Source organism: Callospermophilus lateralis, chromosome 2 (assembly GCF_048772815.1).
Source record: "Callospermophilus lateralis isolate mCalLat2 chromosome 2, mCalLat2.hap1, whole genome shotgun sequence".
NCBI classification, from domain to species: domain Eukaryota; kingdom Metazoa; phylum Chordata; class Mammalia; order Rodentia; family Sciuridae; genus Callospermophilus; species Callospermophilus lateralis.
This window is the reverse complement of record NC_135306.1, coordinates 59,697,084-59,719,808: the sequence shown is the minus strand read 5'-3', so window position 1 is coordinate 59,719,808 and position 22,725 is coordinate 59,697,084. Positions and strand designations below refer to the sequence as shown.

Below are 22,725 nucleotides of genomic sequence, written 5' to 3'. Positions count from 1 at the left end.
AAAAAGTGCCTTTGAAAACAGATGAAAAATTATGTCAACTCTTCCAAAATATAGAGAACACTGTAGTTAGAAATGGCCTGAAAATATGTGAGTAGTAAAGATGTTTTAGGTGAGGAAGCAGGCAGATAGTTTGGTTACTCAAAGCAGGACATGCTCTTGAAGGATGGATTTTGTAGCCAAATAGAAAAGTCACCAAGCATAATCCCCAAACTAGCACTCCTAGTGTGAAAGAAAGCGTTATTGTGCTATGAGTCAATGAGGTTAGCTAGCGGAGAAAACCGAGTCAGGCTTGATGTCAGCTTCTGCTTTGAGTAATGACTGTTATGTCATTTCAAACTCCTTCTCCTGCACTGTGTGAAATGGAAATTGGGTGGAATTAAATGGTGTAAAGTGAGCTAAGAAAACAGACACTGAGAAAGGCCTAAAAGGGAAAGAGTAGTAGCTTGATAGGAAACAAAAAGTGACTTATGCATAATCAAGGAAAACTAACTTGAAGAATGAAGGTTACCAGGGTAACCGGAATCATCTGAACCTGCAAAGGAAATGATGGTGTAAATAAAAGAACGAATTTGTTGGAAAAAAAAAAATAATGAAATGGATAGCCTGATATGCTTTTAAAAAGGACTAATAAAAATGCTGCAAGTTTTGGCAGGATTCACCGTACATTGTGACTAGATTAGGATCGCTTTAGTATTGTACAAACCTGTAGGTGACTGACATTCACATGCAAACATGGACACAAAAAATGACATGCACCACAGCTCATTGACAATAATCACTGTCGACACAGCAGACACCAAACTGAACTTCAAAAATGTTTCCACTAGTAGCAGATTGTAGTGATTGGGGTTGCAGCCTTCTCCTAAATGTTTATAAATGGCCACACTAACAACTTTATGGCATTTTACCCAGGTCCCAGTATTCAACCCCCAGAAAAACCTACAATCTACTTCAGGTGTAAACATCTTTGTCCACTAATGGCAAATGAATTCAGGAAAGTGAGCACATGGTGAAAGGACTAGGATCAAAAGAGGGTGGGAAAGGAAAGAAAGCAGGGGGTGGGGTGGAGGCTCACACATCTTAGTTCAGTCTGCCAGCTGAAGATATATTAATTCCACAGATCTTGTTAAAAATAATCCACTGTTAATTATGGTGATTCCTGTGTTTTTATGATGTCTTTTAACTTTTCATAGGATTTGCATTTTGTTTCATTCTGATTAATTTTGCAAGAATATCATGAGAGAGCTTGGCTGACTCATTGCTTAGAATCACAATGGCAGCTGGCTAGAGAAACCTGAACTAGCATGTCCCCAGGGAAGCCTCAGAAGGAGAAAAGTCCTGAGGGAGAAGCTCAAACTGGAAGCTGTCCACATTCTGCTGTCACTGGGACCCTCTGGGGGGTGTTGGGCTATGGAAAGATGACCTTTAAGTCCACATGACAGGGGACTGTTTTATGGGCACTTTAGAAATTATGCCTTATTGAAAGTCACCCAGTAAGTTCCTCACCTCCAATGCTGAATTATCAATGGTTCTGGTTAATTAAGTAAAAAGGTACTTTGCTGCTTCAAGACTACCATTTAGCACAGTGCTGTGAGTTGAGGTGGTTAAGAGTTCACGGCTGTGAAGGTCTATTGCCAGTCAGCCAAAATCTTGGGTGGAGATCCAATAAAAATGAATTGGTTAGAAATAGAAACTCTTTGTTGGTGATATAATTATGCATTTGGACCAACATTTTGGAGCCCTTTCTGAAACTTTTCTGTAGAGAGGGTAGAATTGAACTAATTTGCATTCTAGGGAGGGAGTGGGTGGGTGACAGTGATCTGATAATTAAAGTGATCTTATCCAGATGAGGCACTCCCCAGTGAAAAGAATGGAAAATGCAAAGACACAAGAGACTTTAGGCTTATCTGGAAATGAAAATGGACTGATGTGGACATCATTACAGTGCTTTAACAGAGAAAATAATAGAGACAAAGATGTTTAGACCTTTTCGAGCGAATCGTGGGAGAGAGTTATTATCATATATGGACTGAGTGGTGGTTTGGCTAGAGAGGGAGGACACAGAGCCAATCAGGGAGGCGTAGGGGACTGAATTACTGCTCAAAGCTGCAAAAAGTAAAGCCAGTTGGAGATGGGAAAAGTATTAGTATAACAGCAGTAGAAGACCATAATAAACAACCAAAGATGCGATCAACACATTTACTTCAGGCATGCACTGGCACATGGTCTGGGAGTATTACTTTGGAAACTAATTACAGAGAAATCCAAGCAAATCTGTGCTTTCTCTCAATCAAAATATACACTGCATGCAAAGATACCATAGCATTAAAAAAATCATTCTCTGAGACTTGTGAGTAGTACCATTTTGCACCAAATTTCTAGGGCAAATAAAAATGGCGGAATGGATGCTTCACAGAAAAGGGGCAAATTTGTGGAAATCCAATGGCACAGAAGAAATCCTAGCCCAGAATACTGGACATGAGTTTTACTTCTGGTTTGGCCATGTACTAACAGAGACAAATTACTTATTTTCAAGCAGGTCAATTTCTTTATCTGTAAAATCAAAGTGTAGAACTAGATAAATTCTGGGGTAACTCTGTATTTCACAGTTCTCATTTCTGCCACATATAGATAGGATTGCTGAACACAGCAGAGACCAGTCTGTTTGACTTTGTTCATATATAAGGGTCCTAAAAGTAAATGCAGCTTTTCTTTAAGGGGTAGGAGCACTGATTTTTATAAAACAGAAAACTAGTACTCAGTTGAATTGTCTATGTTCTAAATTATATAAACTTAATGACATTTTCTTTAGATAGCCAAGGATAATTTCGATGATATATTAAGTATCTAAAAGACTGAATGTCAAAAAATTATAACAAATAATAAACCTGACATAAAACAACTCTAAACTGAAACTCTTTAGTTTATATCAGAAAATAATCACCAAGGATTTACTTCTAAATAAAGATATATCACTTCCCAGAAATTTCTTCATTGCCTTATGTTGAATACAATTTGTGATATAATGAAGCACATTATATTCTGAATGAAAGAAATAGATGCTAACAAAATTAAGAATACCAAGTTGATCTCACTGTAGTACATTTTCAGTCTTTTGTCTGGCCACCTGGCCATTGCTCAGTTTAGAAACCAAAGGTTTTTATTAGAATAGTATTTTCGTATTTGATTCTGAAGTGCCTTAAAATTTCTTCTTGCAGGCTGCACACCAGACCAATTAATTCACAATCTCTAGGTGTGGATGCCAGACAGTGATATATTTTTAAAGTTTACCAGCCTTGGCTCTCTGTTCTGTGGGAACCCATGATGGGGGGCAGGGGAAGGCCTATAACTCCATTTATTACTGTTTTTTCCTAACCCAACAGCCTGTCAGGATTTATGAGAATGAGATGAGCTTTCTCCTGGTGCTATCTTTGAATCTCCTCTGACTCCCCATTAGCAAGCATTAGTCCTTTAGCTATAATTAGCAGCAAAGAACATGAAGCACTGCTAAGGACTGATGGGGACTTGCTAGTGTCATGGCCTCATCAATTCAAAGCTACAAACGTGCTACACAAATGCATTTTAAAGGCACACATTGAATCTGAGCAGTTTTCATACTGAAGCTATGATACCTAAAACATAGAGTGTCATCATGAAAAATGACAGATGCAGTCACTAAAATCTGCCTTAGGTTGGAGGAAAAAACATGATGCCCACTTTTAATGGGTACGTGTTTGTGCTAATAATGTCATGGTGACTTCCTTCTAAGAAGTACAACTTGGAAATCATGACCTTTTAAGCTGAGAGTTATCTTAGAGATTACTTAGCCCAGGGTTTTCATTTCATACAAGAGAATTCTGAAGTCCACAAAAGTTAAATGACCAGTATGTATCCCAGATAATAAACAAGAATGTTCAAATGCTGTTTGGATATCTTTCTATTGTGCTATTTGAATGGTAATTAGAATCATCTAATTCCGTGGCTGTCTCCCATGACTGAGGGGCCAAGGCTGGCAAGGTAAATAATCAAAGATGATTAGGTACTATGCAGTAAATATTTTCATAAAGAAAAGCACTCATAGGTTTGGTTGTGGCTCAGTGGTAGAGCGCTAGCCTAGCACATGTGAGGCACTGGGTTGGATCCTCAGCACCACATAAACATAAATAAATAAAGTCACTGTGTCCATCTACAACTAAAGAAAAATATTTAAAAAAGAAAAAAAAAGCATGCATTCCCATTTCCACACAATAAGCAGATTTTGGAGGCTGTCTTTAATTCCCATACTTTCAATACAGGTTCAGAAGAAAATGAAAAATAACAACACAGATGAGATAAAATGGTGACTAATGCTCAATCTCAATTTCAGAACCATCTTAGGGCTGGTGGAAATGCAGGAATTTCTGAGAAGGGAAGCTATCCAGCCTTAGCACTTGCTCTGCCAAGTGGAAATGCAGTCTGACAAGGTCAGACTTCTCAGGTTTCAATGATAACGGAAAATCCAGATTATTTTATAACATCTCCTCAGTTTTCAGCATTGACTCAAAATTTTCTTGAAATCTAGTGCACATCAAAGATAGGACCTTCTCAGGCTATATTCTGCCAACCAGATTGTGACCTCTGTTTAAAATAACAGAATCTTCCTTTTTGTAAGTGTAAAAATTAAAATCAAAGACTGCTAGTAGGAACAGACTGCATGCTAGTATCCACAAGGCAATGGGTGTGGTACTGAGATTTATGTTGGAGATATAATATGGGTACTTTTTGATGGTTGATTCTCTGTGGGTTCATCTATCCTCCTCTCCCCCAACCCAAACCACTATTCATTTTACCAGTTAAAATTAAGATGAAAGGAGTTAAAGGACTTGATCAAGGTCATCATTATCAACAAAGTATGGCAACAGAGAGGCTCTGACCCTAGACCATGTCATTCTCACTTAGAGCATCTCTCCTCATGCCATGCTATCTCCCATCATTTAACACTCCTGCAAGAGTGGTGACATGCATAAAACTGGGCCTGTAAGACTGAGCTATCAGCAACACAGAGATCATAAATCATCCTCAGTGTAAGAAAACCTGTTAGTATAATAACTTCATTCACAGTATACATCTATTTCCACCAAGGGGGACAGGTAAAGAGTACACACACCCATTTCCATATTTTCCAGGTACTTCTTGCCAAAATATTAAGTTTCCATAAAAATATGAATTAAAGATATAAATTCCATATGTCAAAACCTATAGTACTATTTGACAGATGATTTTAAAAAGAAACATTGATTTATGATATTTTACATTGTCAACAAAAATGTTCTTCTACATTTTTCTAAGTCATTTAGAATATGCTTCTAATGATTTTATTACCCATAGAGAAATGTTTATCAAACAAGTGAGCATCCCTAATTCAAATATCCAAAAATATAAAATGCTCTAATATCTGAACTTTTTGAGCCCTGACATGATATCACTGTGTGGAAAGTTCCATACCTGACTTCACATAACGATAGCAGCAAAACTGTAGGCACACTAAATTGTATAAAATTTCATTTAGTCTTAGAGAATAATACTTCACTCAGTGATAGTCAGAAGATGTATTTGAAACAAATTATTTTATACTGGACTTGTGTTCCATTCACAAGATATCTCAGTATCTATATACAAATATTTCACAATCCAAGAAAATCCCAAATCCTGAATATACTTCTAGTCCCAAGTATTTTGGCAGGGATTTTCATCCCATACTTGTTTTATTTTCATTCATTTTAATCCCTGCGTTAAATGCCAAATGGTACTTTATACCTTATAATAATTTTGTTAAGTACAGTTTTTGAGGTTACTAATAAGGGTGGTATATCTTTTAGATGATTTTTTTCTGTCATGATATGTGCTTATTTGTAATGTCTCGAGAATACTCGACTATACTTTCCAACACTCTGTGATAAAAGTCGAATAGTTTATGGTCATGGACCAAGGAGAAGCTACTGTGTCCATCAAATCAATGGCCACAGTCTTGCCAAAAGTGTATTTAACAGACCTAACAGAGAGAGAGAAACAGTTTTACTAAAGACTTGTCATATTTTAACATAATTTATGTACTACTCAATAAAGTACAAAACATACTCTGCTATGTTTATAAACTAATGATAAGTTAAAGAACATTTGTTTGTAAGGCACAATTGTTCCTTGGTAAAACAATAATGATAATCTGATAATTCATGATGAGGACCATCATTGAGTGAAGTATTACTCTCTAAGACTGTTTTGTCAGGTTAAGTATTGAGTGGCATAATTAAAATTCACTTTTAATGTAGAATTTCTCAAAATTCAGAATTTTAACACAGCATATTCCTGTACATGTGAAATTTACCATTTAAATTTAATGAATCAGGGTTTTCAAAAATACAAAACACAAAAAACACATCCAGTGATCTCCATCTAGGTTGCCTACCTACCTCTCTTATGGTAAAAAATATGGAGAACAAAGCCCAGATCGGCTAGCACCGATCCAATTACTAATATCAGTTGATCAGCAGAGATGCTTCTAGAGCTTTCAAAGCCCATTTGGTTGCAGTGCAGATACTTCTGCTGCTGACACCACTGTTTCTGATCCGTTAACTTTTTACGAGTTTGTTTTTGTTTTTCACAGCCCATCAATCACCTACCATCTATGTATGCTTTAGGGCAAAACATATTAAGGTCACCCACCCAATGAAAACGAGGACTTTATGTTGTGACATCTGATATCAATCCTTAAATCTCTTTTTGGAAAAGATGTAAGCACAAAACCATTGTTTTGTTTTTGTTTGGAGATATTTTTGGGGAGGGGGCGTTGAGCAGGGGCAGCAGATCCTATAAGGTCACACCCAGGCAGACACAGTGGAAGGTAGTGGCTGGTGCACCACCTGACTCTGTCAGTTACATGCCCCCTTACACCTTTGTAGTGAAAAAGAAGCTTATTTATCTAAAACACTGAACTTCCAAATTTGCTTTGTTGGGAAAAAGTAGAAATATGCATAGGTATCTGAAATGTCTGTGGTTTGCTTATATATCACCCTCTTTTGACAATATTATATGTATCTTGGTCATTTTGTCTTATTCTAGAGGCTGTGGACCAGAGAGGTTAAACTATCAGTGAAGGATTTTTATAGTATTTCAAAAAGACTGCAAATTGGCAGTCTCTATAGAAATGATGAATGTGCCTGCTCTGACTCACATTTCCAAGTGTCCCAGCATGTAGAAAGAGCAATGATGGTATGAAAAGATCTGGGCTTGGTACTGCTCATATCTGCAATGGTCAAGTATAGGAAGTAGCATCCAATAGTAGGGGATGAGTCAATGCACCTTGAAATCTACAGAATACCATCAGGTGCTAAAAAGGAGATCAAACCTAATACAGTACCTTGGGGAAAGTTTATCTGTTGTGGTTTGGTTTTTATGGTACTAGGGAATGAATGCAGGAGAGCTTTACCACTGAGCTACATCTGCAACCCTTTTTATTTTGTGTTTTAAGATGAGGTCTCATCAAATTGCTGAGGCTGGCCTTCAACTTGTGATCCTCCTGGCTTAGCCTCCCAACTCACTGGGACAGGTGTATGCCATAGTTCCCTGCTAGTAAAAAGATCTATTTTGATATAAGTTTAAAGTTAATGGGCTGGGGTTGTTGCTCAATGGTAGAGCACTCACCCAGCATGTGTGAGGCACTGGGTTTGAGCCTCAGCATCACATAAAAATAAATAAAAGTATTGTGTCCAACTACAACTAAAAATTAAAATAAAGTTAAAAAAGCAAATTGTGTATATATTAATCTGTATATCTATCCCCCTATTCTACATTTTATAAGGTTAAAATATTAAATACACAAATAAAAGAATCTGAAAGAATATGCATGGAACTGCATACAGCAGATATTTCTGGAATGTAAAAGTGAAGTAGGGGTAAAAACAATCTTTTCCTTTTTATTTTATGTATGTTAAGAAAAATAAAAGGTTTGAAAGTGATGGGATGGATAAAGAGTATTCTTTCCTAAAAGTGTCCTTTTTTTTTTGCCTCTTTCTTAACTTCAAATTAGAAAAAATTCAAACATGAAAAATTTAAATAATAATAAAATGAATACTTATTTAACTGCAAACTGTATACAATTATCAACAAGCTTATTTTCTATTTTTTTCTAAAATCTCTCAAACATGTGCTCTTTTGACATTAAAATCAAGACATAATAGGATGGTGGATTAAAATAACCAGGAAAACTTTTTTGGAGACAGGGTTTCCTTAAATTCCTCAGACTGGCCTTAAACTCAAAACCCTCCTACCCTAGCTTCTAAAGTAGCTAGGATTACAGGTGTGTGTTACTGTTCCTGGCCATTATTATTATTATTATTATTATTATTATTATTATTATTATTAAAAGAAAAAACTTTCCTTCCAGCCAAGGCTAATAAACAGAGTTCACTTTTGCCTACTATCCAACCCATCTGTCAACTCTCCAGAAATTCATACCAAATTTCTGCTATCCACAAAGACATGTAAGGTTTAGTAAAGGTTTCATTTTAAAGCTTCTTTAATAAGCAAGTATTTTCTTCCCTTCCTCCACTACTCTTAAAGATTTGTAAAACTTGATCAGCAGTTAATAATTCTAGAAAATTCCTCGACTCCATGTCCTCTTTCCTTTAGTAATGTTGTTAAATTTATTCTGCTACCCCAGGTGGTGGGTGTAACCTTGACGGCATGATACCTGCCTATGGACTTATGTCTCCATTTTAACTTTGTAAAGTTCTTGGTGATAACCAGAGGTGCCCCTGCAATGGCAAATTCCACACTAGTTCTGCCTGACCCTGGACACCTGTACTTGAAGACTTATTGATGTGAACCATTATTATCTTAAGACATTAGGCAGCTTAGGTTCTCTCAAACACAACCTGGCTGCATACTACTTGTCTGTACCTTATGGCAGATGTATACATTCATGGACAACTGTTACCAGCAGAGGCAACTGCTTTCAATTGGAAAAGCCTGAGCCTCCCTGACTTGCTCAGATGCTGGAATGCAAAGTTTCACTATCGGAGGAACTTGATTCTTACCCAATATTTATAAGTGTGATAAAGCAATTTTTCTTTCCATATCCCCCATCCTCACAAAGATGGTTATACTGAAAACATCAGACGTTACTTTTCTTTGGGTCTTAACTGAGTAATAGTAACAAAATTCTGAGTTGTTCCTGACCAAAGTGTCTGGGGTACTGCTAAATTAACAGAATATTGTATAGGGAATTTGGAACATTGGACAAAAATGAGAAGAAAAGACTCCTTAAAACTAGAATTTCCAACAAGAACAAATAACTGAAAATGTAAATGGATCCTCAAGATTTTCATTTTTTTAGGAAAACAAAATTTATATAATCAGTGAACTAAGCCACATGCTTCCTTTACCTTCAGAGAGGCTGAATGAATTTCAAATGAGTTTTTTTTTAGTATTTTATCATTCATAACAGACCCATCAGAAGTGGAAATCAATTTCCTTTCATGGGCAAGTTCTGCACTAGGCAACAGGTATATAAATCAAATCACAGGTTTCTTATTTCATTCAAAGTAATTTTTTGAAATGGAAGTGTGGATAATTAATTCCCCACTTATGCATATCATTAATAAATTTTCTTAAATGTTATAAGGTTTGGGGATAAGCAATTAGACGTTCATAGGTATGAAATATATAATAGCATATTTCACACAGTAAAATATAAAACGTTTAAAATCCAAAAATTAAGTAGACTATTAGCACCTGCTATACAACATCTCATAAACAATCACTTTATCTCACTATACAGAAAAACCCCTTAATTCTTTGTGAATAAAAGGGAGAAATAAAACAGCACAAAAAGGTTGCTTGGTTAAAGATCCCATCTTCTGCTCTCTTCCTATTGGCAAGAAATTAAGGTAATTCATAGCCACTGGCTGGAATCCATAGTGTCTGAAGTAAATGGTCACATCTCTGTGAATTCACATTAGCAGGCTGAGTCTATTTCCTCTATAAACTGGTAAACTTTTCATGACAGGAGGCCACATCATAAAGCTTGGGAGAAAAGAGACTATTTCAACAAATCAAGCTTAAGTGGATGGCTCACCAGAGCCACAGGGCACAATACAATGCTCCCTGAGTGGGCACTTGTACTAGGATCTTAGGACAATTTCTCCTTTTCTATTCTTTTCCTCTACTGCATCTCCTTCCTTCTTTATTCATTTTGTCCACTTTGTTCCATATCCATTTGGTGATAAACGTAATCTTTTATTGACACCTATCACCATTTTCACTTTGTAAAGGCCTTAGTGATTCAAGGTGGTGCCATTTCAATTGTCACATTCTCTCTCCTTTCCAGTGACTTGTTTGAACTTAACATATGCTCTCTATAAATGGAATTAACATTCCTGACACATGAGGAAAACAATCCTAATGAAATATTTGGATTTGCCACATTTGAAAAACTGTCTGTGAAAGTGAGAGCTGGGAGAAGACAGAGGTCTCTTGAGAGAAGGCGTTCTTGGTCTCCTGTGCTCTCTTAGGAATCCTTTCTACACAGCTCATTTGTGCTTTTGCAATTGAGCCTGGAAGCTTTCTCTGTGGGTTCCCTAGAGAAAGGGAGAGCACTTCCCTTGGCTCTCTTCTTTCGGGACTACATTTGCCTTCATCCTCAACTCTCCACCATACTTCAGCCTCTGCTGGAAGATCACAGTTAGTTCCAGCACAGATCACAGTTTACAGAAAAGCAGTATAAAACAGTAAGTTAGTGGGGCTGGGGTTATGGCTCAGCGGTAGAGCGCTCGCCTCGCACGTGCAAGGGCCTAGGTTCGATCCTCAGTACCACATGTAAATAAACAAAATAAAGTTAGGAAAAAAAAGCTATTAAAAAATCAGTAAGTTACTACTAAAGAAAAGCCTGCTCTTTTTCTCTATTTCCAAAATGCATTATTGGTGATGAGGCAAGTTATACAGGAATTATGTGGCATATAATGGTTTTCAGGGTTTCTTCTATTCATTCACAGTTAGCCAACATGGAGATGAATTTTTAGGCTCATTATTAAGAAATTTCCTGTAGCCTGAAATAGTCAGTATACCATCTTCAACTACAGCTAACCAAGATTCATTGCAACTTATTGCGTATCAATTTTCCTTCAAGGGGCACCAAGAGGGGAAGTCAACGAAGCATCCAGGGGACTCAAATTTGTTCAGCCATCATACCCATGCTCATGGTCTTCATTGATTAGCCTTTGAAAAAGGCATATAGGAGATGTTTAGCTACGTGTACAATTCTTCCACTTTTACTTATGAAGGTATATTCTTGCTTTCTAAAAAACAAATTGAGAAGTCTAACCTCATTTGAGTTAGAATATTTTTTTTAAAATCTATGATCATTGTATAACCACTTTGAAAATGGTAAACATCTCTTTCCATTGAAAAGTTATTGGTTACTGTGATACCTTTATGTGTAAAAGAGAAAAAAAATATGCTAACCACAATAAACTATGCATTTTCAATTCAAGGCAGTTTATGGAGAATGTCTACTCTAATAGACCTATGTTGTAACAGGCTGGGAGTTAGAACATTCACTTGACACAAAGGAAGCTCACTTACAATTTGGGATACAATGCTACAAACAAATGTTAATCCAAAAGACTTCTTAGAGCAACTCTATTTTGTTCATCAGCATAAGATATTAAGACAGTGCCACTCAACTTTGTACTCTTAGGTCTGTCATTTATTTGCCACTCATTTGGTATGAACAAATTTTGGTTGAAAGAAAACAAAACAGATCTGGGCTTGCATTAACAATAATGGACAAAATGCCCCTCAGTATTTTTCCTCTGTTGAAGCACTTATTGTTCATTAAGAAAAAACTATGTTTCATGTATCATGTATATTTACTGCATATATATCTGCAGTAAAAAACCAAACCAAACCAAACCTGAATTTATCAGTGAGATTGAGCATAGAAAATATTTTAAAAACATTTGCAATTGTGCCTGGAATTTTTCCTCTTCTCCTTCCTGTTTTTTGTTCCTTTCTCTTCCTTCCTCCCTCTTTCAGAATAGCATAAACAAAAATAGGAACATATAGAACAAATCTTTGCTTTCCCCATGGGATGAATGTTGTAAACGTTCATCTGTTTATTCATGCATACACTTTGTAAGATGAGAAGCTACATCTTTCCAGAGTGGCGTCAATAAAAATAATAAACTGTATTAAATCCATTACAAGTGCTAGACATTTTTACAAAGATGATAGCTTTTCGAAATTTAACGAAAACTACAATTCTTTGCTCTCCCCCGATCCACTTTAGAACTGTACAAAACTCATAATTTCCTTTCACACATAGGATGGGGTGAGCCTCAACAATATTAAAAGAGCAGGAAGAAAGAAGCTTTAAAAAAATGATATATTCATCTCTCAAAACGATATCACCTGGGCTATAAAACTTCCCGCAAAGGCTGTATTTGGGACAAGCAGGGTCATGCTCTTACCTGGTGTTTGAAAGTTAAGGCGTCTCAGTTCTACTGGGTCTGTTGGATGGTGTGAAGGGACCTCCTTACTGTTCGGTATGCTGCTCTTTCTAGATTCAGATTCTGCCCTCTTCCTATAAGGAGAAAATTAAAATTTAAGAATTGAAAAACATTCTTTTTAAAAGTAGAGAGTCACACCGCCCTCCACTCTCAAGTTTCCAGTTTCAAAACTTTCTAACCAGCTAGTACTATAGCCTTGGCCAGGGTGCTTTTATTTTCTGTTGGCCTACAGTGATGCTTCAGGTCTAAAATGTTTAAGTGGATGATCTCAAAGTTCTCCTTCTGCTCTAGGATTAAATGATTCAGTGCCTCTGCCTTTTGGCTTTAATGGTGTGGTAGTAATAGAGCGCTTCATCTTGTTCAGCCATCCTCTCTTACGTACCATTTATATTTTGTGAGAAATGGGTAGGGTGCCCCTAGTAGCCAAAACAAACATTGTTACAATAGAGAAACTACCTGGCCTTAAGCTGAACAGTTAAATCTTTCCTCTTCTTAAGAATATATATCTGGCGACTACAGAGTGGAGATACATTGAATTTTCCCATAAGGCTGGTAAATGTAGTAAATGCATTTCTAAGATATTACTGCATCTTAATACCTAGAAGGAGAATTGAAACAAAACAGACCAACATGCCCTTTCTCTTTCAAACTGGAAGGAAAGAGGACAGTTGGCTGTTTACAGTGACATTACATTATCTTGTTAATGAAAAGCAATCACAGAATGATCAGAGAAAAAGTAATTTCATCTCATGGGCACTCCACCTCTCCTGATGAATATTCAAGGTAACATTAATGGTGCCTTGTTACAAATATCATTTTTCACAAAGTTCATCCTGTCTTTATTTTACAAGCTATCTATTGGTCGTACTAAACATACTTATTTAAACTCTCATAATAAAATGCTAAACTTCAAGGTAAGACATTTGTTCACAAACTTTCTTTATCCATTTTTCCAAATTCAAATAACTATCTCCTCGTAGACTGAATTAGATTAAAAATCCCATCATCAAATGGAAGCCTTTTTCAGACTGTGCTTTTTTTCCTCAAATACAATCTCTGAGCTACATTATCATCCTATCCAGCATCATAGCATCTCACTCCTGGCTCAGGGCAAAAGCATCCTCATTCTGGGAAAGAAGTGCTTCCAAATAGATAGGTGCTTTCTCTTCCTTATGTGATTGTGGTACAGCTCATTAGTGTTGCTGTGCCAATGGGTTCTCATTCAAGGCCAACCAGCACATTCTATGGTTAGCCAGAGGGTGCCTATTAAGTAGCCTTTCTTTCCATCTCTGCTGTATAAAACAAAACTAACCAGGGGATGAAGGGAAGATGGATGCAAAGGGGATGTGCACTTGGTTTGCTCAAGTGCAATGCCTTCGGCAAAACATCCTCACTAGAACGAATTTCCTTGGGCAAGTCCTATTAGCCACCTTGCTTTCTAAGCATCTTGGATTAACCTGTCTCAGGATTTCTTTTTTTTCTACCTAAAAGTGTCAGGTATAGCCTTAGGATAGAATGTACTGCCAAGGCAGACTACCAATCAGAGGTGAGTAGTGATTTTGAAATGTGCCAAGGTACTGGCAGCTCCAGATACATGGAATAGAAAACGAAAAGGAAAAGAAGATATGGAAGATTGGTGATAAAGATGAGAAGGAAGAGAGACCGGGGGGGGGGGGGGGGGGGGGCTCGAAAAACAATGGGAAAGGAGCATATGATGACCAGTTTCAGAATAGAAAATGTCACTGCATTCACGCTATGGGTATTTGCCTCACAACACTGAGAGATTCATTTTACCACCAAAGATGCAAAATCGAAATGGGTTAATGAAATGTCACGGAGTTCAGCTAGCCAATCAATCTCTCACAGAGGCTATGGTTGGTCTTCTCACTTCAATTAATACCATTGTCCCATCTCAGACTTTGGCCTTTTCATGGAAGTTGGCACAAATCTGCTTCTTAACTGAGGTACCAGACCCAATGACTAAAACATGGATTTTCCCTCCCTTTCTAGAATGGCTCTTCTGTCATCCCTGCAAGATTACGGGGGATCAGAATTAGAAATATCTGGGCAAGGAAACTGCTTCACCCTTACAGTGTTGTGAAAAAACCTCCTTATCTTCTTTTTCCCAGAGGCCAGGCTGAGCGACACTGAGCCAAAGGGACAGAAAAGAAAACTCTCTAAAGCAATTTAGCCAATTTTTCTTGTACCAGGAAAGTTGGAAATCATGTCTTGTTGTCAAGATATGAGTCTCAGAAAACCCAGAGTATGGGAATAAAATTACTTACAATTCAGACTGGCAATGAGCAGGGAGGGGTGATCAGACATTTAATAACTAACTTTTCCCTTGCTCTATTTGTTCATATGAAATGAACTCTAAGACCAGCTATGAAACCAGTTGTCTGGCCTTTTATTTATTTTTGCTAAGTTTTGTTTTGAAGATCACAACATGGATGATTCTAGCTGTTGATACTCTCAGCACAGTAGTTTTATATGTTTTTATGCTAGAATTTTCTTCTAACACAGAAGGCATTTCTAAGACTTGGAAGATGAAGTGTTGGTCATCATTGGTAATAATGTAAAGAGCTTTTAAACACTGAATTTACTGTCAAAATATTAATCTAAATCAAGCCCAACATGAATGTACAGGGTAACATTTTCTTAATAAGCTTACACAGGTCTCATTTTCTTTTTCTATTAGAAAAATGCAAAGAATAGTGACTAGACATGGATTCTTAATTTTGTCTTGTTATAGTTTTTATTAAGAGTATAAAACCCTAGTGTAAGTTTAATGCTCACAGTGAGAAGTATCTACCCATGTGCAGGAATTACAAGGCAAAAAGGAAGTGAAAGATTACATGATATTTGAGATCTGTCAGAAAATTTAATGCTAATATGATAAAAAGGGGTTGTTTGGGAAGTGGGTAGTATGAAGCACAAACACTGCTCTATGGTCTAAGGGATGTTTCATTTTCACTTTCATCTGTCTCTCATCTAGGGAGGATGCAAGAACAAAGGGAAGGTGTATGGAATATCCTATTTCTGGCCTGAAAATAAAGACATTCAGCCATCTGGGAATAGACTTTTGAAAGAGATAATACTTATTTGAAATCTCTACTATTGATATTCAAAGAAACTACTTCAAACATGTCACAGTTCTGATACCAGGAAGACTATAATCTCAAATCTGGTAAGGCCATTGCTAGGTGTTTTCTCAATTTCTTCACTTACACAATAAAGGATTGCAATATGCTGTATAAATTTTGGCCCAACTCTCTCATCTTAACAGAATGAGGAGGCGGCAATTGAGTTGCAAAATGTATGCAGTATCACAATGGAAATTAGAATATGAGATTGTTTCAGAGTTTTGTGTTTGGCCTGGGGGAAGGGGATGAGGGAAGAACAATGTTGCTTGTGTTTTTCTGCTGGATTAATGGAAAGTAGAGATGTCCACAAGAGAAGACACCTTGCAGAAGTCTTAGGATCCCTATCATTGAATGCATAGCTTTCTGGCCAGTATAAAGTGATTCCAGTGAAGATAACACAATAATGGTTCTCAAACTTGAGTGTACATGAGAATCCTGTGTGTGTGTATGTGTGTGTGTGTGTGTGTGTGTGTGTGTGTGTGTGTGTGAGAGAGAGAGAGAGAGAGAGAGAGAGAGAGAGAGAGAGAATGAATATTCTGCTGCTCCAGTGCTTGGAGTTTCTGACACAGGTCCCAGGTTGGGCCTAAGAACTTGTATTTCTATCAAACTTCTAGGGGACACTGATGCCACTCCTGTGATCCAGGGAACACTTGCTAAGAGCCATTGGAGCACAATGATGGGAGGAAGTAGGGATTCTCTGAAATCCTTTCCTTAGTTTATTTTAATCAGGAATTTATACTGGTGTAGATATATTTACATATGCATATGTCTAAATGTATACGTATGAATGAGGAAGTGGGAAGGTAGTTTGGACTCATCATTTAATAATAGCACTGTGTATTTTAGATATTGTTATTATTATTATTAACCAAGGCAGAAAGACACAGGTAATAATTGTGAATTAGGAAACAGCTTTCACTAACGCACTGTCCTCAATATTTCAGGGTGTGAAAAATGCCAGTATACCTGTATCAAATGATGATCTCTGATCAAATTTGAAAACTGATATTTAGTAAGAAACAAACATAACAAAACAAAAAGGCTCATGGGACACCTCAGATTTCCACTCTGCAGACACATTAACACAAACATGCTCATTTAACCTCGACTACACAGAAAACTCAAAAACTGGCTTTACTACTTTCTCAAGTTGGCTTTAAAGAATGTTTTTATCCCCCAGAGACAAAATAGTTATTTTCCTCAATCATTTTAATATCAAAATTATCATTTACATGTAGGCTGTGTCCATTCTCCACTATGGAGTTATCCTCCATAGGCAGCCCCCACCCTTACCTCTTCAACACCTCCAAAGTCTATTTGGAGAATCTTATTTTTTCTTACTGAGCATTGAAGGGGTTTGTTCTCTATTCCTCACCTGTCAGGCTTACTGCTCCATTTTAATGCGGCAAAAAAGGAAAAAGAAAAGCTAAATGTTAGTTGGCCAATGGTAACAAGAGTAACCATGACAACCAAGATTTAAAAACTAGTGCTCACAAGCAAGGATACATAACTGACACATATTAGGAAATGATAGTGTATCAAAATACTTAAAGGCCTCTAATCATGAAGTAAATGGAGGACATGAGGTTGCATCGCTGAATAAAAATGTGTGTATGTGTGTGCACGCTAATGTATGTTCACTTTTCTCCATCACCTACAAAAATACTGCCACAGTTAATTATATCCCAGGAGGTGTTTGATGATGGAGATATAATTTCATTTTTACAAAACATGCCATGAGAAAACTACTAATGTACTTGATGATGAAAATACAACAGCATTTCATAAAAGAAATTCATTCATTTGAAATAAAGAGTCTTCAGTTAAGAGGTACACTATTGCTTTAATGATATGGAATATCTGCAAATTGCATTGGACTGCACAAAAATTTTCACAATTGAATACTAGACCACAAGGTAATAAAGTGGCAGAATGATTTCTTCAGACATCTCTTGACAAGTAAGGTAATCATAAATCTTTTTTCCAATAAAGGATTAAATACATTTTCAGTTTGGGAAAATACTCATCATTATAAATCTACAGAGCATGACCCATCAATACAGCTGGGCCAATCCAGAGAAGCATTTTATTACCAGCCATTGAAAAGACAGATATTTTTCTCAACAAAGAATGCTGCTATCTGCAAACACATCTACTGATACTCTCACATGTGATAATACATTTACTGCTTAAACAACAGTATTGTTTTGGTGGAGACTATGACCTTTCCCTGAAAAGAATCCTAACAATCTGCATTTTGAGGCAAATTGGAAAGTACTTAGTGAGTTCCCACTGCAAAGAAAAAGGTACTAAGTCCTTAATGCCAATGAAATAAATACCCATATTGCTGAAGTATCTGGCACTATGAGATAATCCAGTCCATCTCTTTAAAAAAAAAAGAAAAGAAAAAAGAAAAAGAAAATCCACATTTAAGTTGTACAAACACACACATAAACACTTAAATATGGAGATAATTTAAAACCTACTGGTTAATTCTTTCTATTCTTAATTTTAAAGTGATTTATCAGTGTGCTAACTTAAAAATAATCATATATATATATACTTCTGACTTGCTCCTTTTTTATCCAGGACTATCAGAAAATCAGGAATAGAAAAATCTACTCCGTTGGATAGAAGAGAAACACTTAGTGAAATACCAGTTTTATGTATTAAAATGCTGCTTGGGTAGTCACATAAGTAGATGTATAGTTAGTGTACAAGTCATTTCCTCTTCTATGAAGTGTCAGTTTTGGCACATATGTGAGTACATATTTAGTGCAAATATCTAAGTTGGAAGGCTAAATTTAAATTATGGCCAATGGTTTTATTAGAGCTCTTGCCAACCAAGATAAAGGTGATGGAATAAACAAGTGGAGGGAACCAGTTTATTGCATACTCACCGACCTGTATAAATTCAACTACTCAATGTAGGTCTGTGTCATGCATTCTACCAGGCACTAGGGACACAACAAGGAATAAGAGTCCTTGACCCATAGTTCAGTCATACCAAAACAGAGAGTGGGTAATCACAGAAATGCATTAGTTTCTCTAACATATAAAGAGAGAAGTACTCTAAGGGCATAGAAAAGGGGATCGACCCTAAGAAAGCTTGAACTGGTAGAGAGGAGAGGGGAGGAGAGAGGCATCCCGAAAGACTCTGACCTATCAGGAAGCTTCTTAGCTCACTTCTGATGGATGAGTTAGTTGGGCCAAGATGAGTGGCTGGATGTGATGGGGGAGGCCTTAGAAGCCTTGGCAGGGGGCTGTGTGAACACCAGAAGGCAGGATCCATTGGCAATGTCCAGTGTGGGCTGGTGCAGCAGCATATTTAACAGCATCTCAAGATATTGATGACAACTTGGAAATATATAGAGAGTTGACACAAAAAGAGAAGATTAAAGAATCAAAGCCAAGGCTGGAGCTGGGGAAAGTTGGAAGAGTCTCTATTTCAGTCACATCTACTTCAGGGCTTTCATGAAAGTATCTTGAGATGGGGGTGGAAATTATCTACTACCTTTGCCTATGCATTCAGGTTAGATTGTTCATGCCACACATGTGCTTGAGATTTCTCCAACCTCATAACTCATACTTTCTTTTTTTCCACAGTATAATACACACTTCTCATCTATCCCTAGAAGCTTTTTCATAGAGTCAGGTTAGTATTTTATTCTTAAATATTTATTTTATATATAAATAATTCTTGTAGAGTTCTAGAACTAAAGACCGAAAAGCCTTATACATGTAACAGCTGCACAGGGCGGATTAATACCTAAAAACTTCCAATTGCTTCGTGAATGATAATTTCTGAATGTGGATGAATAAAGGCAGGCTAGATTCATGCTTAACACATACATGCCAGCACACGGCAAAAATAATATAGTCCTAGTCCTATTATCTGGTTTTAAAATTTTTCCCAGATTATAATATACTATTATTTAAAAAGCCCTTAATTATCTAGACAACCTTCCAGCTGTATAAATGGGGAAATCTAGGCCCAGAGTGCTGGCATGACTTTCTACCCTGTGTGGCCAGAACTGAGATTTGAACACAGGTCTCTGTTGTTCAGTGTTTTTCTAAACCTTCCTACCATCTTAACCTCTGAAAAGTACATTTTAAGTCACTGTCCATATTGAATATGAAGCACAAAATTAAAAAGAAAAAAAAACCCAATACAAAAAATTTGTAGCACCAAAAACCTGATAAACATATTTTAATTTTCTGATCCTTCAGAAGGTATTTTAGTGCCCTTACAAAGTTTCACTGACAGTTTTGTTGTTATCTATGAACAAATTACTAGAATAAAAACAAAATCAAATTAACAGAATGAAAGGTAAAGAGTGAGCTACTTCCATATTAATATAATTAGTAAGTCTCAAATCCTTCTCAGACAACTGTGTAAAATATACTTCTTTATAGAAAATATCAAGTAAACTATTCATAGCCACAGGCCTATTACTAATGCAATTATCTTGTAAATAGGTGCATTTAATAATGGGGATTACTAAGACAATGTGAATCAACACTATTTTATGCTCATTCTTTTCATAAAGCATCAGTTGCATAGAGGAAAATAATAATTTATCAATAATTATAGTAATAACAATAAAGATACTTTCAATTCTGAGCCATTATCAATGACCTGTGTATAAACTAAAAGGCACCTAAAAAGAGGAAATGAAGTATTTATTATATAATTAACTCTGTTCGAAACACATGCTATAAAAGAACTATTCACTGGGTACAGAAGATTTCCTCTTGAACTGCCTCATGATAATCAAGAAGGACATTGTTGGGTCTACTTGAATTTCAAGTCAGGAATGTTCTTTACTGCTGAAGCAAGCATTTCTATTTCAGAAACGCTTCATGGGCCTTCAGATGGTTGGCTAAATATACTTAGCATTCGAGGATGTGTGCATTTTCCAACAATTGCATTAGACGATGCTTACATTTGCACACACTAAAATGCAACTCTTAACAGAGTCTTAAAGCCTTTAAATATGATGCCTCTTTTTGAAGGATTAGGAAAAATTATTACTGAGTAGTTTTTTTCCAAACACATGCAGATGAACAAAGGAAAACTTAATTATAAATCTTAAAAACTATCAGGGTATAAAACCTCTATTTCTTCCCATTTAAACAACTGATTCACAAATGCCACACAGATATCTGTTAATGGTATGACTTAAGTATGTCATAATGAAACACAAGTTGATAAATGGGCATGCATTCTGTTTATTTTGAATAATCAAAAAACATTATCTGATATGGTCTAGAAATGCAATTATTAACAGGCACTTGCTTTCTGATCACCCATAGTATGATGTGACCATTTGAACAAATATTTACCAGAAAAAAATGAGAATTGAAGTAGAATTTTACTTTTGCTGTTTTAAGATTTTTTTTCTCTCTTCTAGTAATTCCTGCAGCACATAAACAGGAAAGGGCACCAGCTTCTTGGACTTGGACATGTTTCATGATTATTCTGAGGCATGTTGGTAGCTCTTGCTTCCTGCCCTTATCTTATACAGGAGTGAGGTGATAAAATATGACAGGCTCCGTGAGATACACACTAACAAGACATGGGCTGGGATGGAAAGATTCAAGCCAGCAGCTGAAAGGACATTTTTGCCTTCAACCACTAGCTTTCTCAGCAATTTCAGGATATGGATAATTGAATGATGGCAGTGATCAGGGAGAAAAAAAAATAGTGATGGATTCCCCCCACCCCTGCTCTTCTTTCTAGCTCTAAAGTAAGATGGGCAATTTTATGGGTTATGGTGATAAACTTTTTTTCATTTGTCATTTTTCCAAACCTCTGTTTTAGAACAAAAAACAAAACAAATCAAAAAAATGAAACACAGCCTCATAGAGAAATTTTTCCAAAAAAGAAGTATCTTGAAGAGTTTCTAAGGAGTCAAAATGAGAGGTTATTTAAAAAAAAAAAATCAGCCCATTATAGGAACATAAGAATAAGGGTACAGAGATAGAAATAAGTCACATAAACACCAAAATGGTAGCTATGTGGGTAGGAAAAAGAATTAGAGGCAATAATCAGATAGAGCAAGTATCAAATGAGAACACTCTCATTTTGAGAATGATAGGGAGAGAGAAGTCATTCAGAATATAAGGAGGGGATCACCTTCGCAAAGGCATTCCAAAACATGGCACGCCACAAAGGAAAATGGGAAGAAAGGTTAAAATCATATGAAAATAAAATTTGGATTGAAAGAAAAAATTGATATAACGGGAGATGATTCAGAATTCAGTCATTCTAAATGTTTTAGAAAATATATTACATTGAATTGCTTATTTTTTTAATTGTTATTTGTTCTTTTTAGTTATACATGATGGTAGAATCTACTTTGATATATTTAAACATTGACTATATCTTACTGTAATTAGGATTATATATTCATAATATTGTAATTTTGAGTAAGAGAAGGTTTAGGGAAGGAATTGCAATGTGCTTTATACAAAAGTCTGGGAAGTAAACTGGGGGGGGGAGGGCAGGGATCTGGCTTATATAAAATATAGGCAAAAATAAAATTGAAAAAGAGTGGAAGATCAGAAAAAATTGGGAAGATATGAATTATCCGTACCCTTATTGACGGTTGATATTCAGGAGAGTAAGGACTGAGGTTGTACTTGTTAAAGTAGGAAAATGATACCTTCTCACGCCCAGTTCTCGGCCACAAATGATAACTTAAAAAATAAGTGGAATAATAGAATAAAAGTAAGAGAGAATGTATTCTCTCTCTTTTTTTTAATCCTTCATTGTTAGCTACTTTTGCCAAATCTTGAAAAACAGCTACAGAAAAAATCTTTCAACACCTAGCAAATTACACTTATGAAATGGATACAAATGTGCAAAATTGTAATAGTGTTTGAAAAATATGTCAACATTGAATAATTAACCACCTAAAACAAACAAATGAGAACTTGCATGGAATAGTCTGCAGCGAATGTACTAATATCTAAAATATCAGAAAAGTTGCTCATTCTAAATAAGGCAGTGCAGAAAATTCAGGCTGGGATAC

General features: G+C 36.2%; 1 protein-coding gene across 1 annotated transcript in view; it reads right to left on the bottom strand.

The window, feature by feature from the left end:
- Ptprd (protein tyrosine phosphatase receptor type D) overlaps positions 1–22,725 on the bottom strand; it is a 382,192-nt gene that overhangs the window by 100,211 nt on the left and 259,256 nt on the right. Inside the window, exons 20-21 of the mRNA XM_076845982.2 lie at positions 12,507–12,619; positions 491–532 (exon numbers count right to left, since the gene is read on the bottom strand). Of these exons, the coding sequence (XP_076702097.1) occupies positions 491–532; positions 12,507–12,619 (155 nt within the window). The remainder of the gene's footprint in view (positions 1–490; positions 533–12,506; positions 12,620–22,725) is intronic.